The following is a 25,936-nucleotide window of genomic DNA, read 5'->3' on the forward strand; positions in this document are numbered from 1 at the left end:
CACAAGAGCAGGGCCCCAGGGCTAGTGCCTTGTGTCTAGATGCGGAGGACACCAGGGGCCAAGCGGATTGCTCCGGTACTGATGGGGGCCGGCCCCAGGAGTCCCGAGCCCGCACAGTACCATGAGTGTGGCTCCGCCGCTGACGGGTCAGTGGTCTATGTGGACCGATGAATCCAGACCTCAGCATGAAGGGTCGTCTGCATCCTTGTTGACCCAGAGGGAGTCGATGGGGTGGGGGCTTTATTTTACTATTTTCTCACACTTGGGCTGTGCTTGGGTTTCTTTTGGGGATTCTCCTGTTCCCCTGGGCTCCCTTGGGAACACCGGCCTGTTTTGCTGGCTGGACGAGCTGTTCCCATGCTGGGGGCAGTGACCGGCGAGCAGACGTGGAGGGAGACCGGCCCACCATGAACATGCCTGCGCCAGCCCTGCATTTTCCCCACCTGAGGGGCTTTGCAGGGGTGGTGGGGAGCACTTATAACAGAGATGAGCCACCTAGGGGCGCACAGGAGGTTCTGGGGGATCCAGCCTCTGAGCTCTGCCTCTTGCCGGCAGGCCGAGAAATCTGAAGACGGTGTTCCGCAGAATAATGGAGAACTTGCCGTCCGGGCCAAGCTGGTCCTCCCCACAGGGCCCAGAAAGCTCCAGGAGGCTCAAGAAGGTAGGTGACCTCCAGCCCTTGAGCACGTCTCTGTGTCGCTGTCCCCAAAGCCCAGAGGGCAGGCCATCCAGGAAACAGGCAGCTTTTCTAGCTTTTCTAGCACACACCGTCCCCGCATGCCCCAGTGACTCTCACCAGGAGAGCCGTGGCAGCCCGGGGGAAGGTTCTCTGGGACAGTTCGCCCAAGGTCACATGGTGAGCAGAGCCCAAGGCCTTGGTGCCCACTTGACACCACTCTGGGGACACTGCCCAAAGGGCCCCTCAAGGGCAGACTGGGCTGATTCTAGTGAAACTTTGGCCCTTCTGAGAGAGGGGATGTTCCATGATGACCTGGCCGTGGACCATGAGCCTGCTCCTTAGCAGCCAAGGAAGCTCCCAGGATCCTGGTACTGTTCAGGCCAGAGGAGCAGGTGCTGCCCGGCGACATGAGGATCAAAGACAGGCCCCGGAGAGCTTGTGGAGCACTGACTTCAGTAAGGCTGGACACCCTAGGGTTTTAGCAATCCCTTCCTCACGCCGCCCAGCGCCAGCTGTGCGCTGAGCGGGCAGCGAGTGAGCAGAGGCGTCTATGGTACCTACGCCCACCGCCTGCTCTCTGGGGTCTGGAGGCCGGAACAGCCCCCTCACTGAGCTCTGTGGCGGGACTGTGTACTGAAATATCTGGAGATGTGGATTTGACCGTGTCGGCTTTCCTTCCAGGGACAGGAGATCAGTGGTCAGTCAACGGCCAACTCTGCTTGGTGGTGCTGGGGGCCAAGAACTTGCCTGTGCGCTCAGATGGGACCTTGAACTCGTTTGTTAAGGGGTAGGTGTTCATGTAACTAAACCCTGTTTACAGACTGTCTAGCATATGCACAGGACCTGTAGGGAGCACCAGAACAGGCAAGCCAGCTTACATTTATCTTCTTTGAGCTGTCTTATAAAATTCAACCTAGCATATATCAAGGACCCTGATTTCCAAGAATTCATGGGATTTGGGCATGCTGAGGCTTGATTTGGAACAGAACACTTCAACCTGCAACCCAAATCCTGTCCATTCTTTGTTAGAGCCATAAATCAGTTTTGAAATCAAATATGAAAAAGGAGTGCACTCAGTAAATATTTCCTTAGCTTTAACCTCCTTCTGGATTAACTGTCACATGGCTGAGTCTCCACGTTGCATTTTGAGTCACTGCAGGTGTGCTGGTATCTCCAGACGTAAAGCAAACACCTCCGATTAGATTACTATACTGAAGCACTAAGTCCCCAGGCACTGGGATGGTACCTTGTCAAGACAGAACCAAGCTTGGGGCCTAACCCTTCCACTTCTGTGTGGCCTTGGGCAAGTTACTTAGCCTTTCTGCATGTATTTTCCTGAGAACAGGGTAAAATAAGATCACGTGTACCCAGAGCTCCGGTCCCTGGGTCGTGCCATCGAAGGGTAATAAAGAGAGATTATGATGAGATTCATGGTCTCAGAATTCCAACTTCCCCTTAATACCCTAGATAGAATCCAGCTCTAAAAGTAATGTGGGCCATCCCAGCGCGAGGGCCCGCAGCCAGGCCTTGTGATCCTGCCTCCCTGGCTTGCAGTGTCTGTGTTGGGCACAGCACCCATGTGTCTATCCACAGGGAAGGGAGGAGGCGCTGATCGCGGGGCTTGTGTGTCTCCTCTTCAGCTGCCTCACTCTGCCAGACCACCAAAAGCTGAGACTGAAGTCTCCTGTGCTGAAGAAGCAAGCTTGTCCCCAGTGGAAGCACTCCTTTGTGTTCAATGGCGTGACCGGGTCCCAACTGAGGCAATCCAGCTTGGAATTGACTGTCTGGGACCAGGCGGTCTTTGGAATGAGCGACCGCCTGCTGGGAGGAGCCAGACTTGGCTGGAGTAAGTCTGTTCAAGGTGTCTGCTGGGCCCTCGTGCATCCCAGTGCTATCACAGAGGGAGGCTCACAGCCTTGGGAGGTCCTTAGTGATTACTGTCTTATACATGGGCCACGGAAAGAAAGTGCTTCCCGACAGTAGCCATTTAGCTGGCTTTGAAGGCTGAACTTGCCATGAATGGGAATTCCTAAGTCTAGACCCAACTCTGCAGGGGAGCGCTAATACAGCTAAGTATTTTGATAATTTAAATCAGATTTGGACCCACCGAAGAAACAACTTACAGGCTTCACAACGGGCACAGTGTTGGCTTTTGTTTTTAATGTCACAAGAGGATTATTTTCTTCAGGGAAAATAACCCAGACAAATGTCAATTCAGAAAGTACCTCACTGAGTGGACAGAGACGCCGGCCAGTCGCCCCCAGGGGAGTTGCTGGCCTGTGGGGCGGTTCTCAGCCCCAACCGTCCGCTAGCTGTCCCAGCGGAGACAACCCAAACACCTGCACACATCGCTACAGCCTGGGAATCATGAAAGATAAGGCTACTCCAGTTTCTCAGAGGCACAGCTCTTTCCTCTAGGCCCTCCCTTCTGGAAGGCAGCTTTGCTCACGAGGAACGCCCTTCTGGGAGCAAACCCGGTTCCCAGTCTAAGATGGTTCCCACCATCCATGGCCTTGACATTGATTCCTCACGGTGAAGAATCACACCACCAAACCAAGTCCTCCTAACTACAGGACAGGAGGCCACGCCTCAGCAGGCCCCTCTCGGCCGGGCTTCCCCCTTGCCCGAGTGGCTGGCATTTTCGTGGTCCCCAGTTGAGGTGAAATACCTTCCTTGCTGGTGCTGGCTTTTAAAGAGCGGAGAAGGGATGAAGTGGCGTCGGCCTCCATCACTCATCTGCCTGTCTCTCTTTGCAGGGGGAGATGCATCTGGGGGTGCGGACTCCTGCCCACAGTCGAGGCTTCAGTGGCAGAAAGTGCTTTCCAGCCCCAACTTGTGGACAGACATGACACTTGTCCTGCACTGAAGGTCCAGCTTTGAAACCCAGGTGGCGACGGGCGCGCTGATAGCCGCGTTCTGGGGGCCAGCTGGACAAGGCCCCCGGATCGCCTGCGGTCTCCTACTGCGTGATGGCCCAGAACGCCCCTCAGTGGCGTGTGCATTTAACAGAGCGATGGGGATGTTCATGAACAGGTCCCGGGTGGGTGAGTTACTATCTGTTCAGCGCTATGGGAAGAGCCATAGTTCAATAAATGCTCCGCAGCCACCTGTGTCTCCCGGTGCTCTCCAGCTGGTAGAAACCTCAGCTTTGGGAGGTGCCTGGTGAGTATGGGCCCCTTCTCCCCTCCCCGTGTGGGAGGCTCCTGGGGTCGGTGACTGGCTGCAGGGCGCTGGGGAAGACGCCTGCTCTCAGGTGGGCAAGCCCTGTGGCCCCGAGGATTTGGGGCCCTTCAGACGGCCCAGGTGACGGGGCCGCCGAGTCCCTTCCTGACCCCCACACGCAAGCAGACACCCACTGCTGCACGTTGCCATGGACAACTTTTATTTTGCGCATCTGCAGTGTGGAATTCACCCGCACAGGACGACTGACAAGAGCAAGGCAGCGTGGGAAGGCAGGCTGAGACGGGCCCGGCGGCGGCGGGCGGCGGAAGTGGGCAGAGAGGCTGGAGGTTGTCCTGGTGGACAGGCCAGAGTCCCTTCATGGCTGGAGTCTGAATGGTCTTATTGTTTGTATTTTTCAAATAAGAAGCTTAGAAAACTGAAGTGTGCAATTATGTGCACAAAAAAAAAAAAGCTACAAGAAAAAATTTGTTTTTTTACAGATGTGATTACAGCAGGTCGTCAGTTTCATTACTGCCCCTCGTCACATCGGATCAAGTGCCGTGCTTACATGGTTTTTAATATGCAATTATTTTATTCTGTAAAAGGTAACAAAATATACAGAACAAAACTTTCCCTTTTCAAAACTAATGTTACAAACCCATATTATCACTTATATATAAATACTATACTCTATGGCTGATGATTAGTCAGGAGAAGTCCAACAAAGTACCATTCTAACTACGAAGCAGAAGTTTTATAGGCGAGTCCTCCTGCACGTTCACGCTGAAGGACCACTGCGGATCTGTGCCCGCTGAACTGAAGGGCAGGAGGGAGGACCGCGGTGTGCGGGGAGAGCGCTTTAGACTCAATTTCCAAAATCATTTTCACCCCTCAGAACACAAATATAGAGCTGGATCCTTCATAGAAACCAAGAAAAAAAATCAATCAGTGTGAGCTCATTTCAAAAACAGAGCATGGCACAGCTGTAAGCCGCGGCGACCACCGAAGATCCTGAGGCCGGGACCACACGGGCCGGCGCCAAGCTGGGACTGGGACCCTACACACCTTCCCACAATTCCATCAGTCCTGCTCCGAGCGTACACAGGAAGTGATTCAAGAATTTTCATCAAAATCAGGCCTGTTTGGCACTAGGATACAAACGGGAAAAAAGTAAGCCAGAGAGGCCAGAGCACTCTGCCGGGCGCCGCTCTCCTGTGGCCCGAGCGTGCTCGCCAGCCCTGGCGTGGCGGCCCGGCCTCTACATGGCCTCGAACTCGTCGATGCGCTGCTTGGTGTTGCCCTGCCGGATCTGCCGCAGGGTCTTGTACTTGTCCCGGCCCTGCCGCATGTTCTCGTTGTGGATGATGTCGTTGTGGGTCCTCTTGTTCTCGTCTCTGGCCTGGGACAGCTCGTTGCTCAGAGTCTGCAAGGCGAAGGGGCATCAGTCAGCCACCCGCCACCGGCTGAGCCCCGCGGGGGGGGGGGGCAGGGGGTGCTGGGCGGGCCCCCCCTCGCTCACCAGCAGCTGCCGCTGCACGCGCTCGTTCTTCTCCGCCTCGGTGACGCGTTTCTCCTCGTTGCGGTCGTCCAGGATGCCCTCGCTGGACAGCTCGGCGCTGTAGCCTGTGGACTCCGCGCCCTCCTCCTGCGGGCTCTCCTGCACGTGGTAGCTCACAGGCTCGTACACGGGGGGTGGCGGGGGCGGCGGGGCCGTCATCACCAGGTGCAGCTCCTCCTTGGTCTTCACCAGGTCGTCCTGGGCTTCTTTGGCCTGTGGAGAGCGGGGCGATAGATAGGTGAGAGCCTCTCCCCACAGCCCTGTGTCGGTCCACTTCTCTAAGACGCAGGCGCCGTCTCCTCGGGGAGCACGGGGGCCCCCGCCCCTGCTCTGCTGGGGGTGGACACACACTGCACGATGCAGAGGCGCCACGTAGCCATCCTGGAGAAAGTCAACTGGCCAGATTTTTTTTTTTTAGTATTGGGGAATGAACCCAAGAGCCTTTAACCTCTGAGCTACACCCCAGCCCTATTTCTTCTTCTATATTTTAAAGTAGAGGCTCACTAATTAGCTGAGACTGGCCACGAACCTGCGATCCTCCTGTCTCAGCCTGCCAAGTGAGATTACAAGCATGCGCCACTGTGCCAGGCCTGGACGTATTTTAAAGTTCCGTTTCTTTTCTTCTATCTATAATCATAGTATATGCTCCTTGTATATACATTTATGGAAAAAATTAAATAAACCCAAATGCCCCGCAAGCTAGAGAGCACCACCAGGAACGCCCTGGCGTGCAGTCTCACTCTGAAGGCTGTGTTTATCAAGGACCTTCCTACCCGTCACCTCGAATCTGCCCAACGTCTTCACAGGGCACGAGCCGGGTTCCACCCAGCCCCACCTGCTCCCTGGACAGGGGCTTCGTCTGAACTGCTTTGCAACTAGCTTTTCTCCTAGGACTTGGCAACAAAACCTCCTTGGGCTGCAGATGGGCTCAGTGGTCGAGCACTTGCCCAGCACATCATGTGCAAGCCCCGAGTTCAAGCCCAGCACTGCGAAAAACACACGCATAAACAAGTACTTCCTCCAAGAACCCACGAAGTCTGCTTGAGCAGGCTGGGGAACAGGAATGGGTTGAAAACATGCAGGGAGAGAAGCCAGGGGAGGCGCCAGGCCCCAGGAGGGACCCTGGAGGTGAGCAGAGGGGCCTCCCCCTGCGTTAAGTCCACGTGAGCCAGGCCTGGACCCTCCGCAGTCCCAAAGGGCACACGGGAGCGCAGCAGAGAAACAAGCTCTTTGGGCAGGTCTCTAGCGATGACAGCTCCAACCTATCAGACCCCTGTGAGGTCCATGCTCATGAGCTCTCATGCACAGGGAAAGTTCCAAGGTGGGCACTGCCCTGCTGTGACAAGACACCCAGCTCAGCGGCGAGGCTAACTTTCCAGGCTACAGGGCTGAGCACTGAGCCGGGCCCTCACCCGCAGCTGGAGGCCCTGCACTCCCCAGGGCCCTTGGATCCCAGGAGGGCTCGCCGCAGGCCCTGCGACTGCCGCAGGGGCAACGTAAGCACTTTAGTCCAGCTCCTGATCAGGGCTGCGCAGGTCAGGGTGGTGGGAGCGGAGCGCAGGAAATGAATAAGCAGGTCTTTGTTCCCCTCTGAACCCAATAGCTGCACTCATTAGCGTACAAGGTCAGGCCCAATCCGCTGGGATTTCTGCTATAGCACTGCAGGTATTGGCCAAGGCTGGAGAAATGTCCCAGAAACTCTTACTGCAACCTGCCAGCTGAGCCGGACCCTCCCCCCTTCCTCCCCCAGTGCAGGAGCACGCCATGACCGTGCAGGGGAGGCCCCGCAGCCAGACTCACCCGGTGCTGCCACTCCTCGACCTCGTCCTCCTTGCGCCGCCGCGCCTCCTCCAGGAGGGCGATCTTAGCTGTGTACTCTGCCAGCTCTGCAGCCTGCAAGGAAAGGTGAGGCTACAGCGGCTGCCCGGCTGCCCTGGCGGCGCCCATTTGTGAAGGGGCGTTCGCGCGTGTTGGTGAATTGCCTCTGCAGTGACACGCCGCATCCTTCCCTCTCCCCACGCCCAGCGGGGCTCCCCCGTGCCGCACGCTGGACAGCCACAGCACCTGCCTGACTGGGGATCCGGAGGCCAGTCGGTCCCCAGGCCCGCCCCCGTGGCTGCTAACGGCAGATCCGCTTACAGCCCCAGACGGTCACTACGAGGCAGGTGCCACGTTGATTCCCCAAAGCAGCCTCTCCATAATTCAGCATCTTGAAACCCAGGCAGTCCCTACCAGCTGCTCCTGGCTCTTGATCTGATCCACCGTCTGTCGCTCCAGCTCCTCCTTGGCGCGCAGCGCGGCCACGCGGTCAGCCTCCAGGCGCTCGGCCTCCTCCTGGGCCCGCCTCCTCTCGTCCTCCAGCTGGAGGGCTCTCTGGATCTGGTCGTTGAGTTCTGCAGAGGATGAGAAGCCAGAGCTGCTGGAGGCCCCAGGCCAGCTGGGTGGGCGGAGGTCCGGAGGGAAGCCAGTCCCAGAACCCCGGCGCCCGTCACAGGCGCTGGCGGCCCAGGGGGCCCGCGCAGCTCATTCGAGTCGTGTTTCTAGACAACTCCTCTAGATGTGAGAAACCGCTGTGCAGAGCTGCTCAGACACCTGTCTCTAACAGGGGTCTGCCCCCTGTGCCCCGGATGGCCCCACCATGCCCACGCCCCCTGGCTTAGCTCAAAAAACACCCTGCCCGCCAGTCTCTGCAGGCTGCCGGCAACACCCACACGGGCGGTTGACCAGGTGACCTTGGGTGTAGCTGTGAGGCTCTCCCAAAACCCAGCTGCGCTTTGTACCGCTGCAGATGTCTGGGGGTCTGGCTTTTAGAGACCCCTGGCTCTGCCTCCCAAAGGTTGGGGAGCCGCACGACCTGTGTTCTTTGGCTGACTACCTGCAGCAGCCTTGCTGTTCTCATTGGGAAATGTGGAGACTCGGTACTTACCTCAAAGTGCCACAGGAAAATTTAAAACAGCATAAAAGTTAATAACGTACATCGTTATTTTCTACCCTAAATAACTTATTTCTCTGTCTACTTGGGGGCGCGGTGTTAAAGCGAGGGTGAAGTCCAGAGGGAGGCTCCCTCCCGGCTGCGCGAGGACCTTCTGCCCCGTGTGCGGCGAGGCCCACCTTTCTCGGCCTTCTTGGTCTTCTGCTCATAGTCCTGCAGACGCAGCATCAGCTCCTCCTTCTCCCGCAGCATCTGCTCCTTCTCCCTCTCCACGGTCTCTCTCCTCTTCTTCTCAGTTTCCAACTGTTGCCTGGCACAGGAAGGAGGGAAGAGCCACAGGTTAGGCTGGGAGCCCGGCACGGGCGCAGCAGGCACCCGGAGGGGCTGGCGTCTTGTGTCTGGAGCCAAGTGGCAGGGCCACAGCCCGCAGGGACGGCTCGCGCCCAACACCTGGCCTCCGAGCCGCTCCAGGGCCTGCCGGGCCGAGGCCTGCACCAAAGATGAGGTGGCGTGTCGGAGCAGAATAGCACGGGGCTCGGGCTGCCCGCCCACCCTGCCGGCACCTACCGCTCCAGCTGCTTCTGGTGCTTCTCCTCGCGCGCCTGCGCCTTCATCTGCTGCACCTCGATGGTGTCGGGCTTCCTGCGGCGCATGTACAGCTCGTGGTTCCCCATGCACAGCTGCAGGATGCGCTTGTTGATTCTCAGGCGGGGCGCATAGAACACAAAGTCCTACGAAACAGAACAGGGCGTTCTGGGCTCAGCAACAACTCTGCCGGCTTTGCAAAATTCTGAGACCTTTTCTAAAAAGATAACCATTGACAGAAGACGGGCCAGAAATGTCCGTTCTCAGCAGCAGACACATATGTTCTCTGGGATGGGTAGAGGCGTGTCTGAGCCATGTGTGCAGGTACACACGTGAGTGTGTGCATGCCTGGTCTTCACGTGTGTGCAGCCACTCTAAAGCATGTCAGATTCCACGCTGCCTCACCTCTGGGGCTCATCTCTGGCGTCTGTCCTCTCCAGCCCTGCCACCTCCCATCCTGCAGGGCCCCTCTCATCTTCCTGAGCATCCTGTCTCCTCCATAGCCCTTCCCACACTTCCCTGGGCACCACGCCGCCATAGCCCTCACCTCCACAGCTCCTGCCGCAGCCCCCGGGACCTCCCTGAGTCCTGCAGACATGTGCTGTGCCATCTCCCAGAGCCCCGGCCCTGCAGCCGCCTGTGTGTGTGGCAGCGCCCAGCACAGTATGGCGACAAGCCACTCCCCGACCCTCGCCAGCACCTCTCGCCCCATTAAGCCACCGGCTTCATTCAGCGCTCACTTCCCATGACCAAGCCGGCGCCGCGTGCTGGCGCTCGAGGGTACGTGCTGTGTGACCCCATCTGCTGTGCCTGGCCACACTCGAGCCCGCCAACGTGAGCGAGTCACTGTCAGCTGCCTGAGCCGCGAAACGGGGGTGATGGTGTCTATGTGGTCACGCCCCGGCACGCGCTACCTCACAAACACACTTTTGGAAAGGGGCGGTAGACCGCGGCATTCGGGAGTGTTTGACCGGTGACCGCCCAGGTTCAGTGTGGGCAGCAGACCAACTTAGCCCTGATTCCTTGCTCCTGCCAGGGCTAACGTGGGGACACAGAAGGAACACAGTCCAGAAACTCCAAGGCGTTTCAAATGCCTCTTCTGGTTTCCTGGGGTTCCTGGCACCCGGGTCCCTTGGCATCCAGATGGAGCAGCAGTGTGACCCGCCCCAGCGACGACAGGCCTACCGAGCTCACAGGGCCAGCCGCGCAGCGCACCCAGAGCACGCCCAGCTCCTCAGACCTTCAGTGGCTCCAGAAACCCTGGGGTGAGAGGCTGAGGCCAAGCCGGTGCCCCTCAACTTCCTGGGTGGGGCTCCGCGGGGGGTTCCACACACCTGTTATTAACTCACAGGGTTTCCCAGGGTGGAGCCATAGAGCAGGGAGAAAGAGGAACGTTTATTACCCACCTCTCTCTTCTTACACAACCCTGTATTATAGCTTCAGAGGCACACTGCCCATGTGGGTTCTGCTATGACTCATAAATATTTGCAAAGAATTGCTGGTTAGCACCAATTCCCCTTTAAAAAAAAAAAAAAACGCTGGGCGTGGTGGTGCACACTTGTAATCCCAGCATTCAGGAGGCTGAGACAGAGGATCACAGTTCACAGACAGCCTCAGCTACTTAGTGAAACCCTCTGCAACTTAGTGAGACCTTGTTTCAAAATAAAGAATAAAAAATAGAGCAGGGGGTGTAGCTTGGAAGTAGAATGCCGTTGGGTTCCCATCCCAAGACCTACAAAAAAAAATAAATAAATAAAAAAAAAAGAAAGAAAAAAAAAATCAAGCCGGGCGCAGTGGCGCACACTTGTAATCCCGGCATTTGGAAGGCAGAGAACGGAGGGTCTCAGTTCTTAGACAGCCTCAGCTACTTAGTGAGGCCCTTTGCAACTCAGTGAAACTCCTTCAAAATAAAGAATAAAAACTAGGGCTGGAGGTATAGCTCAGAGGTAAAATGCCCTGGGTTATAGCCCTAGTACCACAAAAAAAAAAAAAAAAAAAAAAAAGAAAGAAAGAAAGAAAGAAAGAAAGAAAAGAAAAAAGTCAAGGGTCCAAATGTGTGGGTGTTTTCTTCTTTTGTTTTTGGTACTGGGGATTGAAACCAGGGTCATTCTACCTCTGAGTTACTCCCCCCAGCCTTAGCCTCCCAAGTACTGGGATTACAGGTGTGTGCCACTGTGCGGGCTCCAGTTGTATGTTAACAGGAGAATCCAAAGCACTTTTGAAGCCTGTTGCTTAGTGAGGAAGGAGGGAGGTAGAAAGGAAATCCCCCACCCCCAAGTACATTTGAAAGAAGTCAATTACTGACTTCCAATTAAAAACAAAAAAATGTACTTAATGGTTTCTAAGTCCACGCCTCCCAAACCTCATGCGCTTCCTCATGAGAAACCCATCAGGGTAAGACTCGGGGCAGGCCTTCCAAACTGGTGGAGAACCCGCGTCCTGTCCTAGAAACGGACGCCAGGCTTGAGGGACGCGCAGGGAGGGGCTTCTCGAGTCCAGGTGGCTTCTCGGGCTCCAGGGGGTTTGGGGAAAGTCCTCACAAGGCCCGCCTCCACTGGGCCAGCTCAGGACAGGAGGTGGCAGGCCCTGGTAGGGCTCCCGAGGGAGCTGCTTGGGCACCAGCTGAGAGCCCGCTGCCGCCGCCTCGAGGGCACACGAGTGGAGCCCAGGCCCTGTCTGGAAGGGAGGTGTGGCTGCTGCCTCTGACCCCCGCAGGCTCAGATCCGAGTCAAAGCATGGTCCCCGACTGCCCTGGGCACCGTGGTAGGAAGGAGAAGCTGGCTTTTTTTTTTTTTTTTTTTTTTGGTGGTACTGGGGTCCCTGGAAGCCCTTCTACCTCCAGGCTACACTCCCAGACCTATATTATAATTTTTTTATTTTTGGAAACAGGGTCTTTTTTTTTTTTTTTTTTTTTTTTTTGGTGGTACTGGGGTCCCTGGAAGCCCTTCTACCTCCAGGCTACACTCCCAGACCTATATTATAATTTTTTTATTTTTGGAAACAGGGTCTTTTTTTTTTTTTTTTTTTTGGTGGTACTGGGGTTCCTGGAAGCCCTTCTACCTCCGGGCTACACTCCCAGACCTATTTTTACAGTTTTATTTGGAAACAGGGTCTCCTAAGCCAGCGTGCGGCTGGCTTCGAACCTGCGCGATCCTCCTGTCTCTGCCTCCCAAGCGCGGGGATTACAAGCGTGCGCCACCAACCCCGGCTGGAAACAGGGTCTCTTAAGCCAGAGCGGCTGGCTCTGAACCTGAGCGATTCTCCCGTCTCCGCCTCCCAAACTCAGGGATTACCAGCTTGCGCCACCACGCTCACCACGCCCGGCTGGAGCTGGCTTTTAAACGGAGCTCCTGGTCCCCAGGGCGGGAGGTGCCCTCCACTAGCCACAGCACATGAGGTGTTTCATGCCTCTTGACCTTTGGGGTCTGTCTTCTACATTTTATGTAATTGTTTAAACTTGACTATTTGGCTTTCTTCTGCCCAAAGTGAAAGACATAGTCTGGGCAGGAAGGCCCTGGTGGGGTGTGGAGGGCGCTGGGGGCTGCCTGGCCTCGCCGGCCTCTGGAGAGGGTGCCTCCGCCCGCCCGGTGCCTGCCTGCCATGTGCCCTCAGCTGCTTTACTCCACCAGGGCTGTGGCTGCGTGGTTGGAATCTCCACCAGGAAGCCTAGGGGCTGCCTGGCCTTGTCCCTCTGGTCCACCTGCACGTGGCCTCACCGTGGGGTCAGGCCCTGTGCGATCCTGCCCGGCCCGCGGGAGGCAGCGGCGGCCACCCTTTCTCTTCTTACTTGAGGCTTCACGGAAACTCTTCTGTGGCAAACTCGATGCACTAATGCACCCGGGTGCACTGCAATGGCCTCTGCTTGGGAGTTAACGAGTCTGGGACAGTCTTCAGCTTTTCAAAGTGAAGTCTACACTAAATTACACACACCCGCAGCATCTGCCCACCCTCTAATTCTTAAGCAGTCTAGCCCATTTAGAATTTCTGCTCTGTAGCCAGTTGAATTTCTAAAAGTATAATTTGAAACATCAGTGGCACCCCACCGAGTGGGCAGCTGCGCCGGGGACCCCGTGGCTATCTTGGTCCTTGCCCGGCGCCCAGCTAGCTGCCCATACGCCATGGGCGTGCATGACCCTCGGCTGGCGGCCGCATGTTAATGTGACCCGTTTCCACGGAGCTCGGGAGTCTGTGTTAAAAGTGGCTTCCTGTGGCGCAAGAGTCAAGAGTCTACAAACAGCAGGGAACATTTCAATAAAGAAGAAAATCCTTTCACAACGGCAAGACCTGCTGACTTCAAATTACACCGAACTAACTCAGATGTGGGGAAGAGCAGTCAGTCTACCAGACCGCGCTCCGGGAGGGCCGAGGGCGCCATCCCACGGGGCCCAGCAGACGCCCAGGGCCTGGACCAGAGCCCAGGGCCACCTCTCTAAGCACATCACTGTGACCAGGAGCAGAGATGTGAGAACACCAAGTCTCTTCCCATCTATGATTTGGGCAAAATTCAGAGCACGCTCTGAGGAGGGTAAGAGAATTTCTTCAAGTGGCATTTTTTTAAAGGGTCAGATTTCTGATTAGAAAACACAATCCTCACGGTTCCCACCACGCTTCGGTCGTGTGTGTGTGTGTGTGTGTGTGTGTGTGTGTGTGTGTGTGTGTCTGTCTGTCTGTCTTAGGTATCTGGAGCAAGTGCCAGCTGGAAGTTACATTCTGTGTGGATAAAAACGAAACCAACGTCCAGGACACGCTGGCCCTGCAGCTCTCGGCTAACAATCCTGTGCCTCAGCTCCCAGGGGTCTCAGACCCCCTTTCAAGCCGTGTCCTCCCGAGGAGCGCTATGGGCTCATCTGCGAGATGCCCCTCCTATGTGGGCAAAGCACGGGGCGCCTACCTGAGTGAGCATCATGTGTGGGGCACAGTGACTGGAGAGCCGGAGGCATGTGTGTATAGAAGTCAGGGGGACAGCCTGGGCACCAGCTGCTTCAGGTATATTTGGAATTTTCTTAGCCTGATTAAGTTAGTTCCAGGGAGCTCCAAGATCCAGCCTGGCCTCTCAGGTGAGAGTCCTCATGGCCAGGTCTGCCTCGGCCCAGGACGGCTGTCCACGTGAACAGACATTTCACAAACTGGGCACTCTGAAGGCAGAAACGGGACCGTTTAGGAAATGCCTGTCCTGTGGCTAAAGCCAGCGACTCAGATGTGCCCTGTGTCCACAGGGATGGAGGTGGTTTGAAAGCTCTGGTTCTGTTCTGCAGAATGACCTGCTACGGGGCTGCTAAGAGCCTGAAGGCTCCTGACCCGCAGCGACGGGGTTCTGAGTACCACTGGCTCCTTCGCACACAGAATCCCAGCGTCCTGGAAGCTCATTCAGCTGTAAGAACCGCGAGCGGTAACCTGTGTAGAAGCCATCTGAACTTACAGGCGCCTTCTTGTCGATGGGCTTAATGACAAACTTTTTGTCATTGAAAGAGATGTTCCTGATTTCACTCCAAGGGAAGCCAATCTTTGGAGTCAACCTGAGGTTAAAAACAGAAAGGTGGGCTGGTTAGATACACATTTATCCACGTGTTTGGCCTAAGACATGCACATCTAGTCTTAATTGCTACAAATTCAGCTCACAAATGTAAAGATAGTCTAGGAAGCATAACAGACGGTGATCAAGTGGCCTCTGCCCACTTGAGGTTGACCTTGGGATGCCCCACTGCTGCACTGCGTCGTCCCCGGGGACGTGGACACTGCAGCCAACTGAGTCCTGACCAGCTGCGTCCTTTGGTCTGACTTCCTCCCCAGCCCCCGTGCCTTGCACCCACACCTCCATCCGCCCGGCTCTCCACTGCCAGAGCACCACTTGCAGTGTGCTGGTCTGATTAATTCCCTAGCAGTCAACCCACTGCTGCCTTCACATATGTCAGCACAGCATCCAAGAGCCACTGCGTGCGGTCCTGGACCCGCCACGTCAACACGGTCCCGGCTGCCGCCTGCCCCTGCTCCCAGACTTCCTCCCCTTCCCTCGAGCCTTCCCCTCGCCAGGCGGATCCTCTCGGCATCACTTAAGCTACCTGCTGTATAAAATCCAGCCCGCAGAGAGCCCGCCCTGTGTATTTTTAAAAAAATGTATGGGTGCACTGCCATCCTACATCTTAGTGGGGTACAAAACGGCAGAGGCACACATGCGCACGCTACTCATCGAGCCCTTTCTCTCCACACGCCTTGCTCGGGGTGGCTGCGTGCTGGTGGGAGTGCACGGGGGCTCCCTCCAGGTTCTTCCCCCCTGGTTCTCATCCTAGTGATGGCCCGCTGCCTGGCGGTCCAGACACTGTCCTGTGTCGCCCTCCAACTCCCAGGACGGCCTTGAAGCTGCGTGAGGCCCTACTTCATCAATGCCCTGCCTGCGTGGACCCCTCACTCAGTTGCTGAGGCTGGCCTTGAACCTGTGATCCTCCTGTTCCAGCCTCCCAAGTGAACTCCAAGGAGAGGCTTAATTGCAGGATTTCAAGCCCACACTGTTCTGTCACCTCAGCCCCCCTCCCCACTCTTTCAACAACCAGGAGAACTCCGTTCTAGAAGTCAGGACAAACCCTCATACCGCCCTCCAGTACTACCACTGCAGACGGTCCTGCCCCGCGTCTGTAACTTCCTACAGAAAATGGCAGGGGTGGGAGGAATTTTTTGCCTATTGACAGGTTTCAATCAAAACCAATGGATGATATAAGTCTTGCTCTAGTGACACAAGCCAGGTCAAGGTGGTGGTGGGCTCTGAGGGCTGACACACGCCCTGGGCCTGGCTGCAGGAGGACGCAGGCCATGGGCCAGGCTGGTTTACGAGGCACAACTCGCGGTGTGTATCCTACTTAACGGCTCCGTCCTAGAGGACCACCAATCCTGTAAAGACACGGCTGGCCAAGCCGCTTCACAGCTCAACCTTCAGAGCTGGAGCTGTCATCTACAGAGAGTGCTGAGGAGCTCAGAACATGGCCTGGCCCTGCCTCGGTCTCAGCTACGTGCTCCTTCCGTGAAAGGCTGGAAGAGTGCCGGGGAAGGCGGTGTTGCTTGGGAGCCCTCCCCCTCACCTCCAGGGCAACACACAGGCAATAGGGGCCGAGAGCCTTTCCGAAGCCTCTCTTCCTGGATCCTGTCGTCACCCAGGCCCCTCAGCACAGTTTCCCATCCTAAAACCCTCAGGTCTCTGAGCTCCGGGGGCAGCTTGCTTTCAAGGGCTGGGCTCGCTGTGGCCTCCAGCCTCTGCTTTCTGGTGTGTCTGGAAGGCTCATCCTTTAAGACCTGGAAGCCTTGTAACACCCACGGCCACTCATCAGCATAATTGCAGTATCAGAAGACGAGGCTCCGCACAAGGGTCACGGCTCACTTGTGTGTTAAGAGCTGCCCTTGACTCAACCACAGCTGGAAACAGCCTACCAGGATCTCTTGCCCTTTCATTTATTTTTATTTTTTTGTGGTACTGGGGATGGAACTCAGGGCCCTTCTATGTCTAAGCTACACCCCCAGACCTGTTTTATCTTTTATTTGGGAACAGAGTCTTACTAAGTTGCTGGGGGAGGCTGGCTTCAAGCCTCCTGCCTCAGTCTCCCAAGTACTCCACCACATCCGTGCATCGCCACACCTGGCTCCCTTTTATTTGTTAAAAGATCACATATAGGGCATGAACACGGTCCACCCAGAAGATTGCTGCAGATTTATGTTATATGTGTCCTTGCTAGGCCACATCTTTAAAAAAAAAAAAAAAAAAAAAAAGGAAGAAGCAGGAATCTCCAGAGGTGTCTGAAGAAACGGCAGATTTCAGGGCGCCCCAAGGCTGTATCTCAGTTAAAATAAAACAGATGGCAACACAAAGACTAAGATAAATATTCAAGAATTCACATTAGTGTAAATTAGTTTAATAAATGGAGTCAGGAGATATTGGAACCTTACAGTAGAATTTCAATTAATACACATAAAAAGTGTTTTTTAAAAAAAATCACCATTTCACGCTGGGCGTGGTGACGCGCGCTTGTAATCCCCATGCTTGGGAGGCGGAGACAGGAGGATTGCGCTGGTTCGAAGCCAGCCGCACTGGCTTAAGAGAGCCTGTTTCCACATAAAAAAGTATAAAAATAGGTCTGGGAGTGTAGCCTGTGGGAGTGTAACCGGAGGTAAAAGGGCTTCCAGGAACCCCAGTACCACCAAAAAAAAAAAAAAAAAAAAAAAAAAATCACCATTTTTCAAACATCACAGTAACAATTATTTCATGTAAGTCTCACCAGTGGATACTAGAATTAATGAAAGTGGGATTACATAGCTTCCTGGTTTCCATGGGCACCCTGACAGAGAGACCTCACCTGGGGTCAGCACCAGGGCCTCCAGGGACTGCTGGTCTGGGCGCTGCTCTAGGAGACCCTGGGAACAGCGCAGGACTTCTGTGGGATTCTCAGCCAAAGTGCAAAATGCAAATTTATAAAATGGGCGAGTAAGTATCAGACAATTCCAAGTTAGGGGCTTCCTGAAAAGTCAATGGCTGGTACTCTTAAAAAACGCCAAGGTCAGACTGTGGGGCTGCCCAGGTCAAAGGAAACATGGACACGTGACGACTGAACGCTGCTGTGATTCCAGACAGGCTCCAGGGCAGAAACAGAGTCGAGTGACACAAGGTCTCCAGATGGCCACCACTACGGTATCGACGCCAACTTCCTGGCTCTGGCACTTGGACTCCGGTGTTGGAGAAAGCGGAGTGAGGGGCACGTGGAAATTCCTTACACCATTTTTAGAACTTTTAAAAAGTGTGACTTAAAAATCAAAGAATGAACAGTTAAAAATTTTAAATCTGACGCCGGGCATGGTGGCGCACGCTTGTAATCCCCGCGCTTGGGAGGCGGAGACAGGAGGATTGCGCAGGTTCGAAGCCAACCGCACTGGCTTAAGGAACCCTGTTTCCAAAACTAAAAAAATAGGTCTGGGAGTATAGCCCGGACACAGAAGGGCTTCCAGGAATCCCAGTACCACAAAAAAAAAAAAAAAAAAAAAAAAAAAAAAAAAAAAAATTTAAATCTGAAGCCTACAGCTGAGGGCCATGGTGATGCCTTGGTGGGAGTTTGCCATGGTGATGCTCTACGCCTTGGTGGGAGTTTGGACTTCGTATTTACTTGCCAAAACTCAGCAAAGGACCACTCAAGACCACATTTAATTGTAGTTAAATTTTACATCAAAATGTCCCGAGCTCTCGACACTTATTCTGGGGGAAATATACGGATGCCACATTTACTTTGAAATGTGTCACCACGAGGCCAGAGGGCGACAGGGTCGAGGACCCGAGAGGACCCGAGAGAGGTTAGGTGTGTGTCCCGTGCAAGCACACACACAGGGTCTGAAGGAAATGACACGTTCCTTGCTTGTTCCAGCCCCAGCGTGGCCACAACCTTCCGCCCAGCATCCTTCCCTGGAAGAGTGAGAGCCCCGAACCCAGCCAGTTTCAGAAACTCCCGCCTGTCCCAGTACTTTGATGGAGGAGTAAGCCTGAGAGGGGTAAAGTTAAGGGGCAAAGGGGCTTTCAAGGGACTGAAGAATCTAAAGACAGGATCTGTTTCCTTCTGTTTTTGTGTCTGGTCTGAGAGTGCTAGGGAGAATTATAACCAGCCCAGCTGGACCTCTGCTGTTCACCAGCTAATTGTCAGTAAAAGGTTTTCCCTACCTTCCCCCTCCTCTTCTGGGCTAAGGGTTTAAAGAAAGAAAGGGGAGGGGACACATGCCTTTAGCCCTCCATGCTCCCAGGGAAGGGTTACATATACCATGAAAAGAGGACCCCAGGAGACATTTCCCAGTCAGAGTCTCTTTAATACCAAAAAGGATAAAATAAAGATGCATTTGTTTACTTGAGAATGCACTGAATCTCTTATAGCTCACCTTACACACTCAAGGTATTGGATTTCTCCTGGAACAATGTATCGGGACTATCTAATCCTCACCATTAGCTCTACTAGTAAAGATGGCAACTCAACACCAGCACGGCGGTGGCCAGTGCTCGGACCTCGGTGACCACCTCTCCTCATGCCAATAACCACGTGTCCAACCTGTTCTGAATAATGAGAGCTGAGAGGGTGTGCACGGGGAGGTGGGAGGCGGCGGAAGTGGGGAGGGGCATGCGCGAGGGCCGAGGGAGCAGTGCGCTTTGCTGCCCCCGAGTCCCTGAGTCCCGAGTGCGTGGAGAGGAGGGCAGGGCTGACGGGCATCGGCTCAAATTTTACTTGGAAGAAATGAATATTTCCAAGCCGACATTAGCAAGTCCCTGCCTATGGCTGTTTCTTGAAGCTTGAAAAACCTGTTTGGACAGTCCCAGCCATGGCTCTGTTACAAAATCTGGCCATTCAAGAAACAAGTTCAAAGACAGAGGCAGTTTCCCACGAGGACGGGGCTCGCTTACTTGGTACATGGCTCCTCTGCACACTGTGCTAACAGCTGTGGCCTCCAAACCCAGGGCGTCCCCAGGTCTGTCTAGTTCTTCTCCCAAAGCTGTACCCAGCACCCTGGGGCAGGGGTGAGCCTCGACAGCTCTTTGTAGGTCCCCAAGAGGCCCTGCCAACGTGGTGGCAAGTGTGTCATATAACGCCCCGTAACTTCGTCCATCCCTGGTGGGCACCCGTCCTTCTGGTGGACACGGCCTGCCTTGGCCTGTGGGCAGGCTCACACTCTGGCCCTAAGCAGAGGGTGTGGGGACGCGGTGTAGGTCCGGCGGCCCAGTGATACACCGGTACTCTGGCCACCTGTCCAGCCCTCTGCGACTCCAGAGAGGAAGGCTGTGGGAACGAGGTGTGGGGCTGGGAGAACACCAGAGAGCAGGTGTGGGGCGAGTGCAAACGGGGGGCACGGGATAGTGTCAGGAAAGGGCTGGCCTGCTCTGGGATGGACCACGATGCATGTTCCAGGACTCAGACACATCTGGATGCCGGGCCCTGTGCTGCAAGGCAGGTCAAGGGGCCATGCAGAGACCCTGGAGCCCTGTGCTCACGCCTCTCAGCCAGGGCTGCAGCTCGCCTGCCAGCCCCTGACCCCAATACCACTGCAGGGCTGAGTGGGGACCCCTTCAAAGAAAGGAGGCTTGCGGGGCCCTCGGAGCAGAACAGGGACCCAAGGAGCCTCGCTTTGGTCTTCCTAGAGGAGGTTCCCTGTTGCTTCTCAACTCCAGGAAGCTTCTCCGGAGGCATCTACAACCTGGGCCTGTCCCGAGCTCGGCGCACCACCATGTAAAGCGTTCCACTGAAGTGGGCACGTCTTCCTGCGTGTCTGCTCCTGGCAGAGCGAAGGCACGCTTGGCCTCTCAGCCTACGGCCACCCTGGCCAACCCGAGGTCAGGATCCCTGTGCCAGGCGGTTCTATGGCTGCACATTCCCAGAGTGCGCAGGACAAAGAAACCCCTGCGAAGCAATCACAGCCCGTGTGCAGGCTGAGAGGACTCGGCTGCTTCTCCACACAGGCGCTGGCTACAGGATATTCCAGGACCTGAACGCACCGGCAATGGTTCTGGGTAGATTAGCACAAGTCACGAGCCCAGAGTCTGCCCCGGCTGAGCAGTCATGGGACCTGTGGGCAGCTTGGGGGAGAGGGGTCAGCAGGAGCAGGGAGCCCCTCGCTTACTTTCTCTTCATGGCCCTCAGGGCCCCAAGGTCACTGTCCTTCCCAGGTGTCCCCCATCATCCCTGTGCTGCAGAGCAGACTCGGTGACGCGGGCAGGAGACAGGCGCTCCAGACTGACCTCTGAGAAGGCCGCAGCATAGTCCAGAAGCCTTAGATCCCCACCCTGGACAAGTGCTAAATACATACTTCAAAATGAAGCCCTCGCACGCACATGCCACCCTCACCACCGTCGTCAGGACCCGACCCCACCAGCCAAAGACAGCGGCGGCCGCCACTCACTTGTCATCCTTTTCATAAATATTCAGCCCGAGGGCATCAACGCCAAGCCAGAGGTCTGTTCCTTTCTTGTTTTTGATCTCGAAATAGTTGATTCCATACATTTCCAGGTCCTGCGCAATCTTCAGATACTCCAGCATGGCGCTGTCTCTGGCGGGACAGTCAACACGGGCACAGTCATTAGTGGCGTCACGTGCCACGCAGACCATCACCAACACTTAAAAACCAGGCCGATCGGGCAGGACTGCCTGACAGGCGAGCAGAGCACAGGCGGCCAAGGCCCTGGGTGGCCCACGGTGGGGCAATGAGGACCAGGGCAGCTTGGAAGCAGGGCCCGGGTGGGGTCCGTGCTGTCCTGGGCTCTGACCAGGACACATCCCACCCACTCTGGAAGAACCAGCTGGTTCACACTGGATTCTAGGAAAGACAGATTTTTCTCCTGAATTCTAAAGCTAGACACAATCCTCTTTTTCTTTTTTTTCTGCATGCACAGAGCTCTTGGGGTCTCCTGTCTTCCCCACTAGCAGCCATGGCTACAGGTCAAGTTACTCTCCCTCCCTCCTGTCCTGGGCCAGAAGCTCTGGAATAGTCTGAGGCCCGAACTGCAAGTGGAGCTGTGAGGCTGGCGAGTGCACAGAGCTGCCACGGGGCCGGGGAAGGCTCAGGAAAGCGCCCAGCCCAGTCAGGGGAACTGCAGATTCTTACACCTAAGTGTACATGTGTGTGCACGCGCATTACTGGGGACTGAACCCAGGGTCATTCAACCTCTGAGCTATGCCCCAATCTCTTATTTTTTATACTGAAACAGGGTCTAAGTCACTGAGGCTGGCTTCAAACCTATGATTCTCCTGTCTCAGTCTCCTAAGTACTGAGATTACAGGTGTGCCCCACGACACCCGGAACATCTAAACTGTTTTAAAGCCACATGTAAGCCTGTCCCTCTTCATGTGTCGTCTGGGACTCAGTGTTTTCATTTACGTATACTTTTGAAAATAAAGACCTTGAAAACAAGAGCAAACCAGAACCTCTTGGGCAGAGATCTAGAAACTTCCATTCTAACTACTGGTGAGCAGCGCTCCCCACAACTGAAAAGAAGATCAGACAAGATTTCCTCTACTCTAGAAGAAGGGACAGAGCTTCGAGGACCTAAGCTTACAAGCCACTCTTTCCCCAGCTAAGAACATTTGGTTTTCTTTAAAAAAATAAAAAATAATACATAAACAACTCAAAAGCCCAAAGCAAATCTCCTCTGCGTCCCCAGTGAAGCCCCACTTCTGACTCAAGTGGCACCCTGTACCTGGCCTGGGCCCCAGAGGAGGCGCCACGTCGATTCTTGCACAAAGACAGGCCGGGAAGGCCAGGCCGCCCGGCTGGTACTCACTTGAGCATCCCGCGGTGCTCCGCGTGCCACACCTGGATCCGGTCCTCCCACTGGTCCCTCGTGAGTTTGTGCTGGTCCATGACTCTGGGAGCGAGAGGACACACACAGTACTGTCACCTTCAAGGGCTGGGAGATGTGGGCCCTAGGGCCGGACTTTCAAATCAACAACAACAGACAGCTCTTGTTTCCCCTTCCACATGTATGGCATTTTTATTTTTGAGGGTTAACCTGAAGAGTTAGCTTTTTTTTTTTTTTTTGGGGGGGGGGTCGGTACTGGAGATGGAACCCAGGGACATTCTACCTCCGAGCTACACCCCCAGCTCGATTTTTTTATTCTTTATTTTGAACAGGGTCTGAGTTACAAAGGGCCTCACTAAGTAGCTGAGGCTGTCTGCGAGCCATGATCCTCCTGTCACAGCCTCCTGAGCAGTGGGATTACAAGCGTGCGCCACCATGCCCGGCTAAACTTGAGCATTTTGAACAAGATAGGTGAGGTCCTGATGATAAAATTTAAAAAGGTGTTTGATTTTAAGTGATCTTTTCTTCCAAAAGAGGTAACATTTATGACCGTTAGTGAGTAAAGACAGACTCTAGGAAGACCGACTGCCAGGACCCTTGACCTGAGTTACGTGTTTCAGATTCCAGGTGGGGACCCCAATGACAAGTCTGCGTCTCATTGAATCATCATGGCCTCGGGACGCTGGGGCTCAGGTGAGCACCCAGGAGCTCTTGCCTTGCTGGAGCCCCCCTTCCTCTCCCTTCACCACTCCCAAGGACACAGGTGATGCCTGGCTCACCGGGACCAGGCTACACTCTGCTCACCTTTGGGGGATCAGCCGCTCAGAGCTGAGGTACCCAGACTTGTGTGTGTCTTTGTTGTAGTCTCCAAACTTGGCCTGCACGGCGTAGGAGCCCAGGAGCACAGCCGTCTCCGGGGGGCAGTAGATCTCGTCACTAAGAATCCCCTCCTTCACCTGGAGGAAGAACAGCTTCTGCGTGATGTCCTGAATCAGCTCTTCCGACACGTCCTCGGGGTAGAACTTGGCCCGGAACTTGAACTGCAGCGGGTTCTCCTTCCTGACCTCCTGGGCAGACACCTGGGGACAGAAGCCAGCCCGCGTCACAGACTCAGAAGCCACTCCCAGACACAGTTCTCCAGCACAGGATGCTGACCCGTGGCACAAAAGGGGCCCTGGGTCCAGTGTTCTAAGATGATATTTGTTCTCAAAGTTATCTTGTTAGCATGTGAGACAAAAAGGTCCCTGGAAAGTTCTAGTGCCCAAGAATGCTCCTGCTGGAAACCCGAGCCACTGGCCTGCCAAGCCGCACCCCCCACCCCTGCCCCCTGGACTCATTTCCAGGGATATTGCTATCAATCCCAGAGAACTCAGATTTGGACGTTACCCCACCCCAAGTGACCTGCAATCCTGAACCTGCCCAGGGGCCAGTCTGGTCTTGGCCCTCAGAACATACCTCCACATACCCTCCTGCTCCCACCCCATCTGCTCTAGTGACATGGGGCGGGACTGGGGAGCAATTTTCAAAGTCTGAAGAAAATACATTTGGCTGAGGGCTTTTCTTCATAATTGTTAATGGAATCGCCCAATCTTTTGAGTTGGAAGATCATCTATCACAGGCTCGGACACAGCAGTAACAGGTTCTTACAACACAGTGGGTGATTCATGGGTTCTAAGATTAACAATCTCACTGGAAAAAAAAAAAAAAACCCCTCAGGTCAACTACAAGCTAGGCACTTAACATCATCTGCCCTAGTGAGGAGGACTACCAGGATCCAGTTTCTAACCCGTATCCCTGTTTACTGGAACGCTGCAGCCCTTCTGTTTGTAAAAAATTTCCACACAAATAAAAAAGAACAAAAAGACAAGGGAGTCGAGGTGTTCCGGTTCTAATGTCAACGGAGCAGACCACACCCAAGTTAGTAGCCTGTAAATAGTTAACCCTGACTTACCTTTTTATCGAGTTTCAACCAGGTAGGAAATCCTTTATTGTCCACATACTGGAGGCCAAAGTACCACACTTCCCGGAGGCCGATGGTCTTAACCACCTGCGGGAGAGACAGCGAGAGTGGCCCAGTCACGAGACTCTCCTTCAACGGGCCACAGGCATCCACCTTGCATCCAGCAGCCCCCAAGAGGCCAGCTGCTGGGTCACGTCCTCGGGGCCCTCCCCTACGCCTGCTCAAGTAATCTGCTCCAACAGAGGCGGTTTTGCCAAAGCCACGGCGGGTGTCCTGTTGATATAGATCTCAACAGATTCAGGGCTGTCACTAAATCTTATAAATGGTCGCTGCTGCGTCATACTGCAGGACGCTTTCCTCAGTGAAAACCACCAGGACGGGCTGTGGCAAGCACCCAACACCCACCGCAGCTGTGTCCAGGTGTGCCGTCCCCATCAGGGGGTGCCCAGGTGGGGGAAGTGGCTGGACACAATAGGGCAACACCTGGGCCTCCTGGGACTGCCCACCTCTGCCTCTCAGCCAGCTGGCACAGGAATCCGGCTTCCCAAGGGACAAGCCAGCAGCGGTCCTTGGCAGGCAGGGAGCAGGGGAGCCAGCTTCGAGCTAAGGGCTCGATGGCGTGGGAGTTCGGGTGTGCACACACCAAGCTAAAGTAGGAGCCCAACCCTAGCTCCCCTCAGGGGCTTTACAGTTTAGATTTACTCACAGGTGGATCACAGGTTTGAGGCTAGCTGCAGCAACGTAAGGCCCTGTTTCTCTGCTTTAAAAAACTTTGGCTTGAGGCCCATCACTCTTTTATAGGTAAGGACTACAGCGCCCAGAGGGTGGCCAAAGACCCGCTGGTTGGAGGCATCGGCTCTAGAAGCCAGGGCACTTCCCAGGCCCAGGACCGCCAGGCCACATGGGTGCAGCCGGCCCCACTCAACTCTCTCTGAGGGTATCTTTCAGGAGAAGACTTTAGATTTTCCTTAAAGCCCACCTCACCCAGAGCTGTAAACATCTTTATCTGTGCTGGGTGAGGTGGACCCAAGGAACGATTTCAAAACAACATGCTGACGGCCTGGGCGCGCCCTGGCACTGCCTGGAGCTCCGTCACAGGAGGAGCTGGAGACCCAGTCAGGCATGGGTGGAGCCTCAAACCACGCCAAAATCCTCCCTCCCAGGTTTCCCATCACCGGCCATTCTTGGATCCGGTGCTTGAATGTGGAACAGGAGGCGCTCAGGAGAGCAGGCTGCAGTTCAAGTGCCTTGCAACTCACCTCTGGCCCCGTGCCCCTGGATCTTTGCCCCTGAGCAGAACTCACTCAGCCAAAAGGAGATCCCGTTCTCGAGAGATTGGAACTGCCCCATGGAAAAGTATCACAACCTCACGGAGGCTCGGTGTTCTATCCAAACCTTCACCACAGGCTTTGGGGACACACCTATGCCATCTTCTCCGGAAAGAGAAGGGCCAGCTGGGAACCACGCTGCTGGTCAGGGCCAAGGGGCGCCAACAGGTGCTTCCCTCGCCACTACCCAGGCCCAGGAGGTCGGAGGTCGACAGAGAAGCAAAAGGCAGACAGGGAGGAAGAACTGGACTTTCCAAGACCCGCCATGAGGTGGACAGAAGAAGAGCCAGCCCATTTCCATCCCACACTAGAAAACCTTACCCAGCATGCGCATTACGTGGTTAGATCTGCCTTTGGGGCCGAACATCTAATGTATCTGGTTAGGAGACAACAAAAGCCGGGCAGAGCGGTGCACCCTGGAATCCTAGCCACTCG

The 25,936-nt window shown here is 55.1% G+C and overlaps 2 protein-coding genes across 4 annotated transcripts in view; one reads left to right on the forward strand and one right to left on the reverse strand.

Moving 5' to 3' along the window:
- Window positions 1-3,545, forward strand: part of SYTL3 (synaptotagmin like 3) — a gene marked incomplete at both ends in the record, with an annotated part of 78,271 nt that extends 74,726 nt beyond the window's left edge. For 2 of the 3 annotated variants that reach the window (XM_080699900.1, XM_080699899.1), the window contains 4 exons: window positions 556-661; window positions 1,361-1,466; window positions 2,320-2,525; window positions 3,436-3,545. In XM_080699900.1, the coding sequence (XP_080556026.1) occupies window positions 556-661; window positions 1,361-1,466; window positions 2,320-2,525; window positions 3,436-3,545 (528 nt within the window). The remainder of the gene's footprint in view (window positions 1-555; window positions 662-1,360; window positions 1,467-2,319; window positions 2,526-3,435) is intronic. The other variant, XM_080699898.1, reaches the window with a different exon arrangement.
- A 1,554-nt stretch (window positions 3,546-5,099) lies between these two features.
- Window positions 5,100-25,936, reverse strand: part of EZR (ezrin) — a gene marked incomplete at both ends in the record, with an annotated part of 30,129 nt that continues 9,292 nt past the window's right edge. The window contains 11 exons of the mRNA XM_080700155.1: window positions 5,100-5,264; window positions 5,361-5,612; window positions 7,200-7,292; window positions 7,632-7,792; window positions 8,511-8,641; window positions 8,899-9,062; window positions 14,336-14,432; window positions 20,818-20,964; window positions 22,196-22,279; window positions 23,018-23,292; window positions 24,165-24,260. Coding sequence (XP_080556281.1) covers window positions 5,100-5,264; window positions 5,361-5,612; window positions 7,200-7,292; window positions 7,632-7,792; window positions 8,511-8,641; window positions 8,899-9,062; window positions 14,336-14,432; window positions 20,818-20,964; window positions 22,196-22,279; window positions 23,018-23,292; window positions 24,165-24,260 — 1,665 coding nt within the window. The remainder of the gene's footprint in view (window positions 5,265-5,360; window positions 5,613-7,199; window positions 7,293-7,631; window positions 7,793-8,510; window positions 8,642-8,898; window positions 9,063-14,335; window positions 14,433-20,817; window positions 20,965-22,195; window positions 22,280-23,017; window positions 23,293-24,164; window positions 24,261-25,936) is intronic.

This window comes from Muscardinus avellanarius (genome assembly GCF_963383645.1).
Source record: "Muscardinus avellanarius genome assembly, chromosome: 8".
Taxonomy (NCBI): Eukaryota; Metazoa; Chordata; class Mammalia; order Rodentia; family Gliridae; genus Muscardinus; species Muscardinus avellanarius.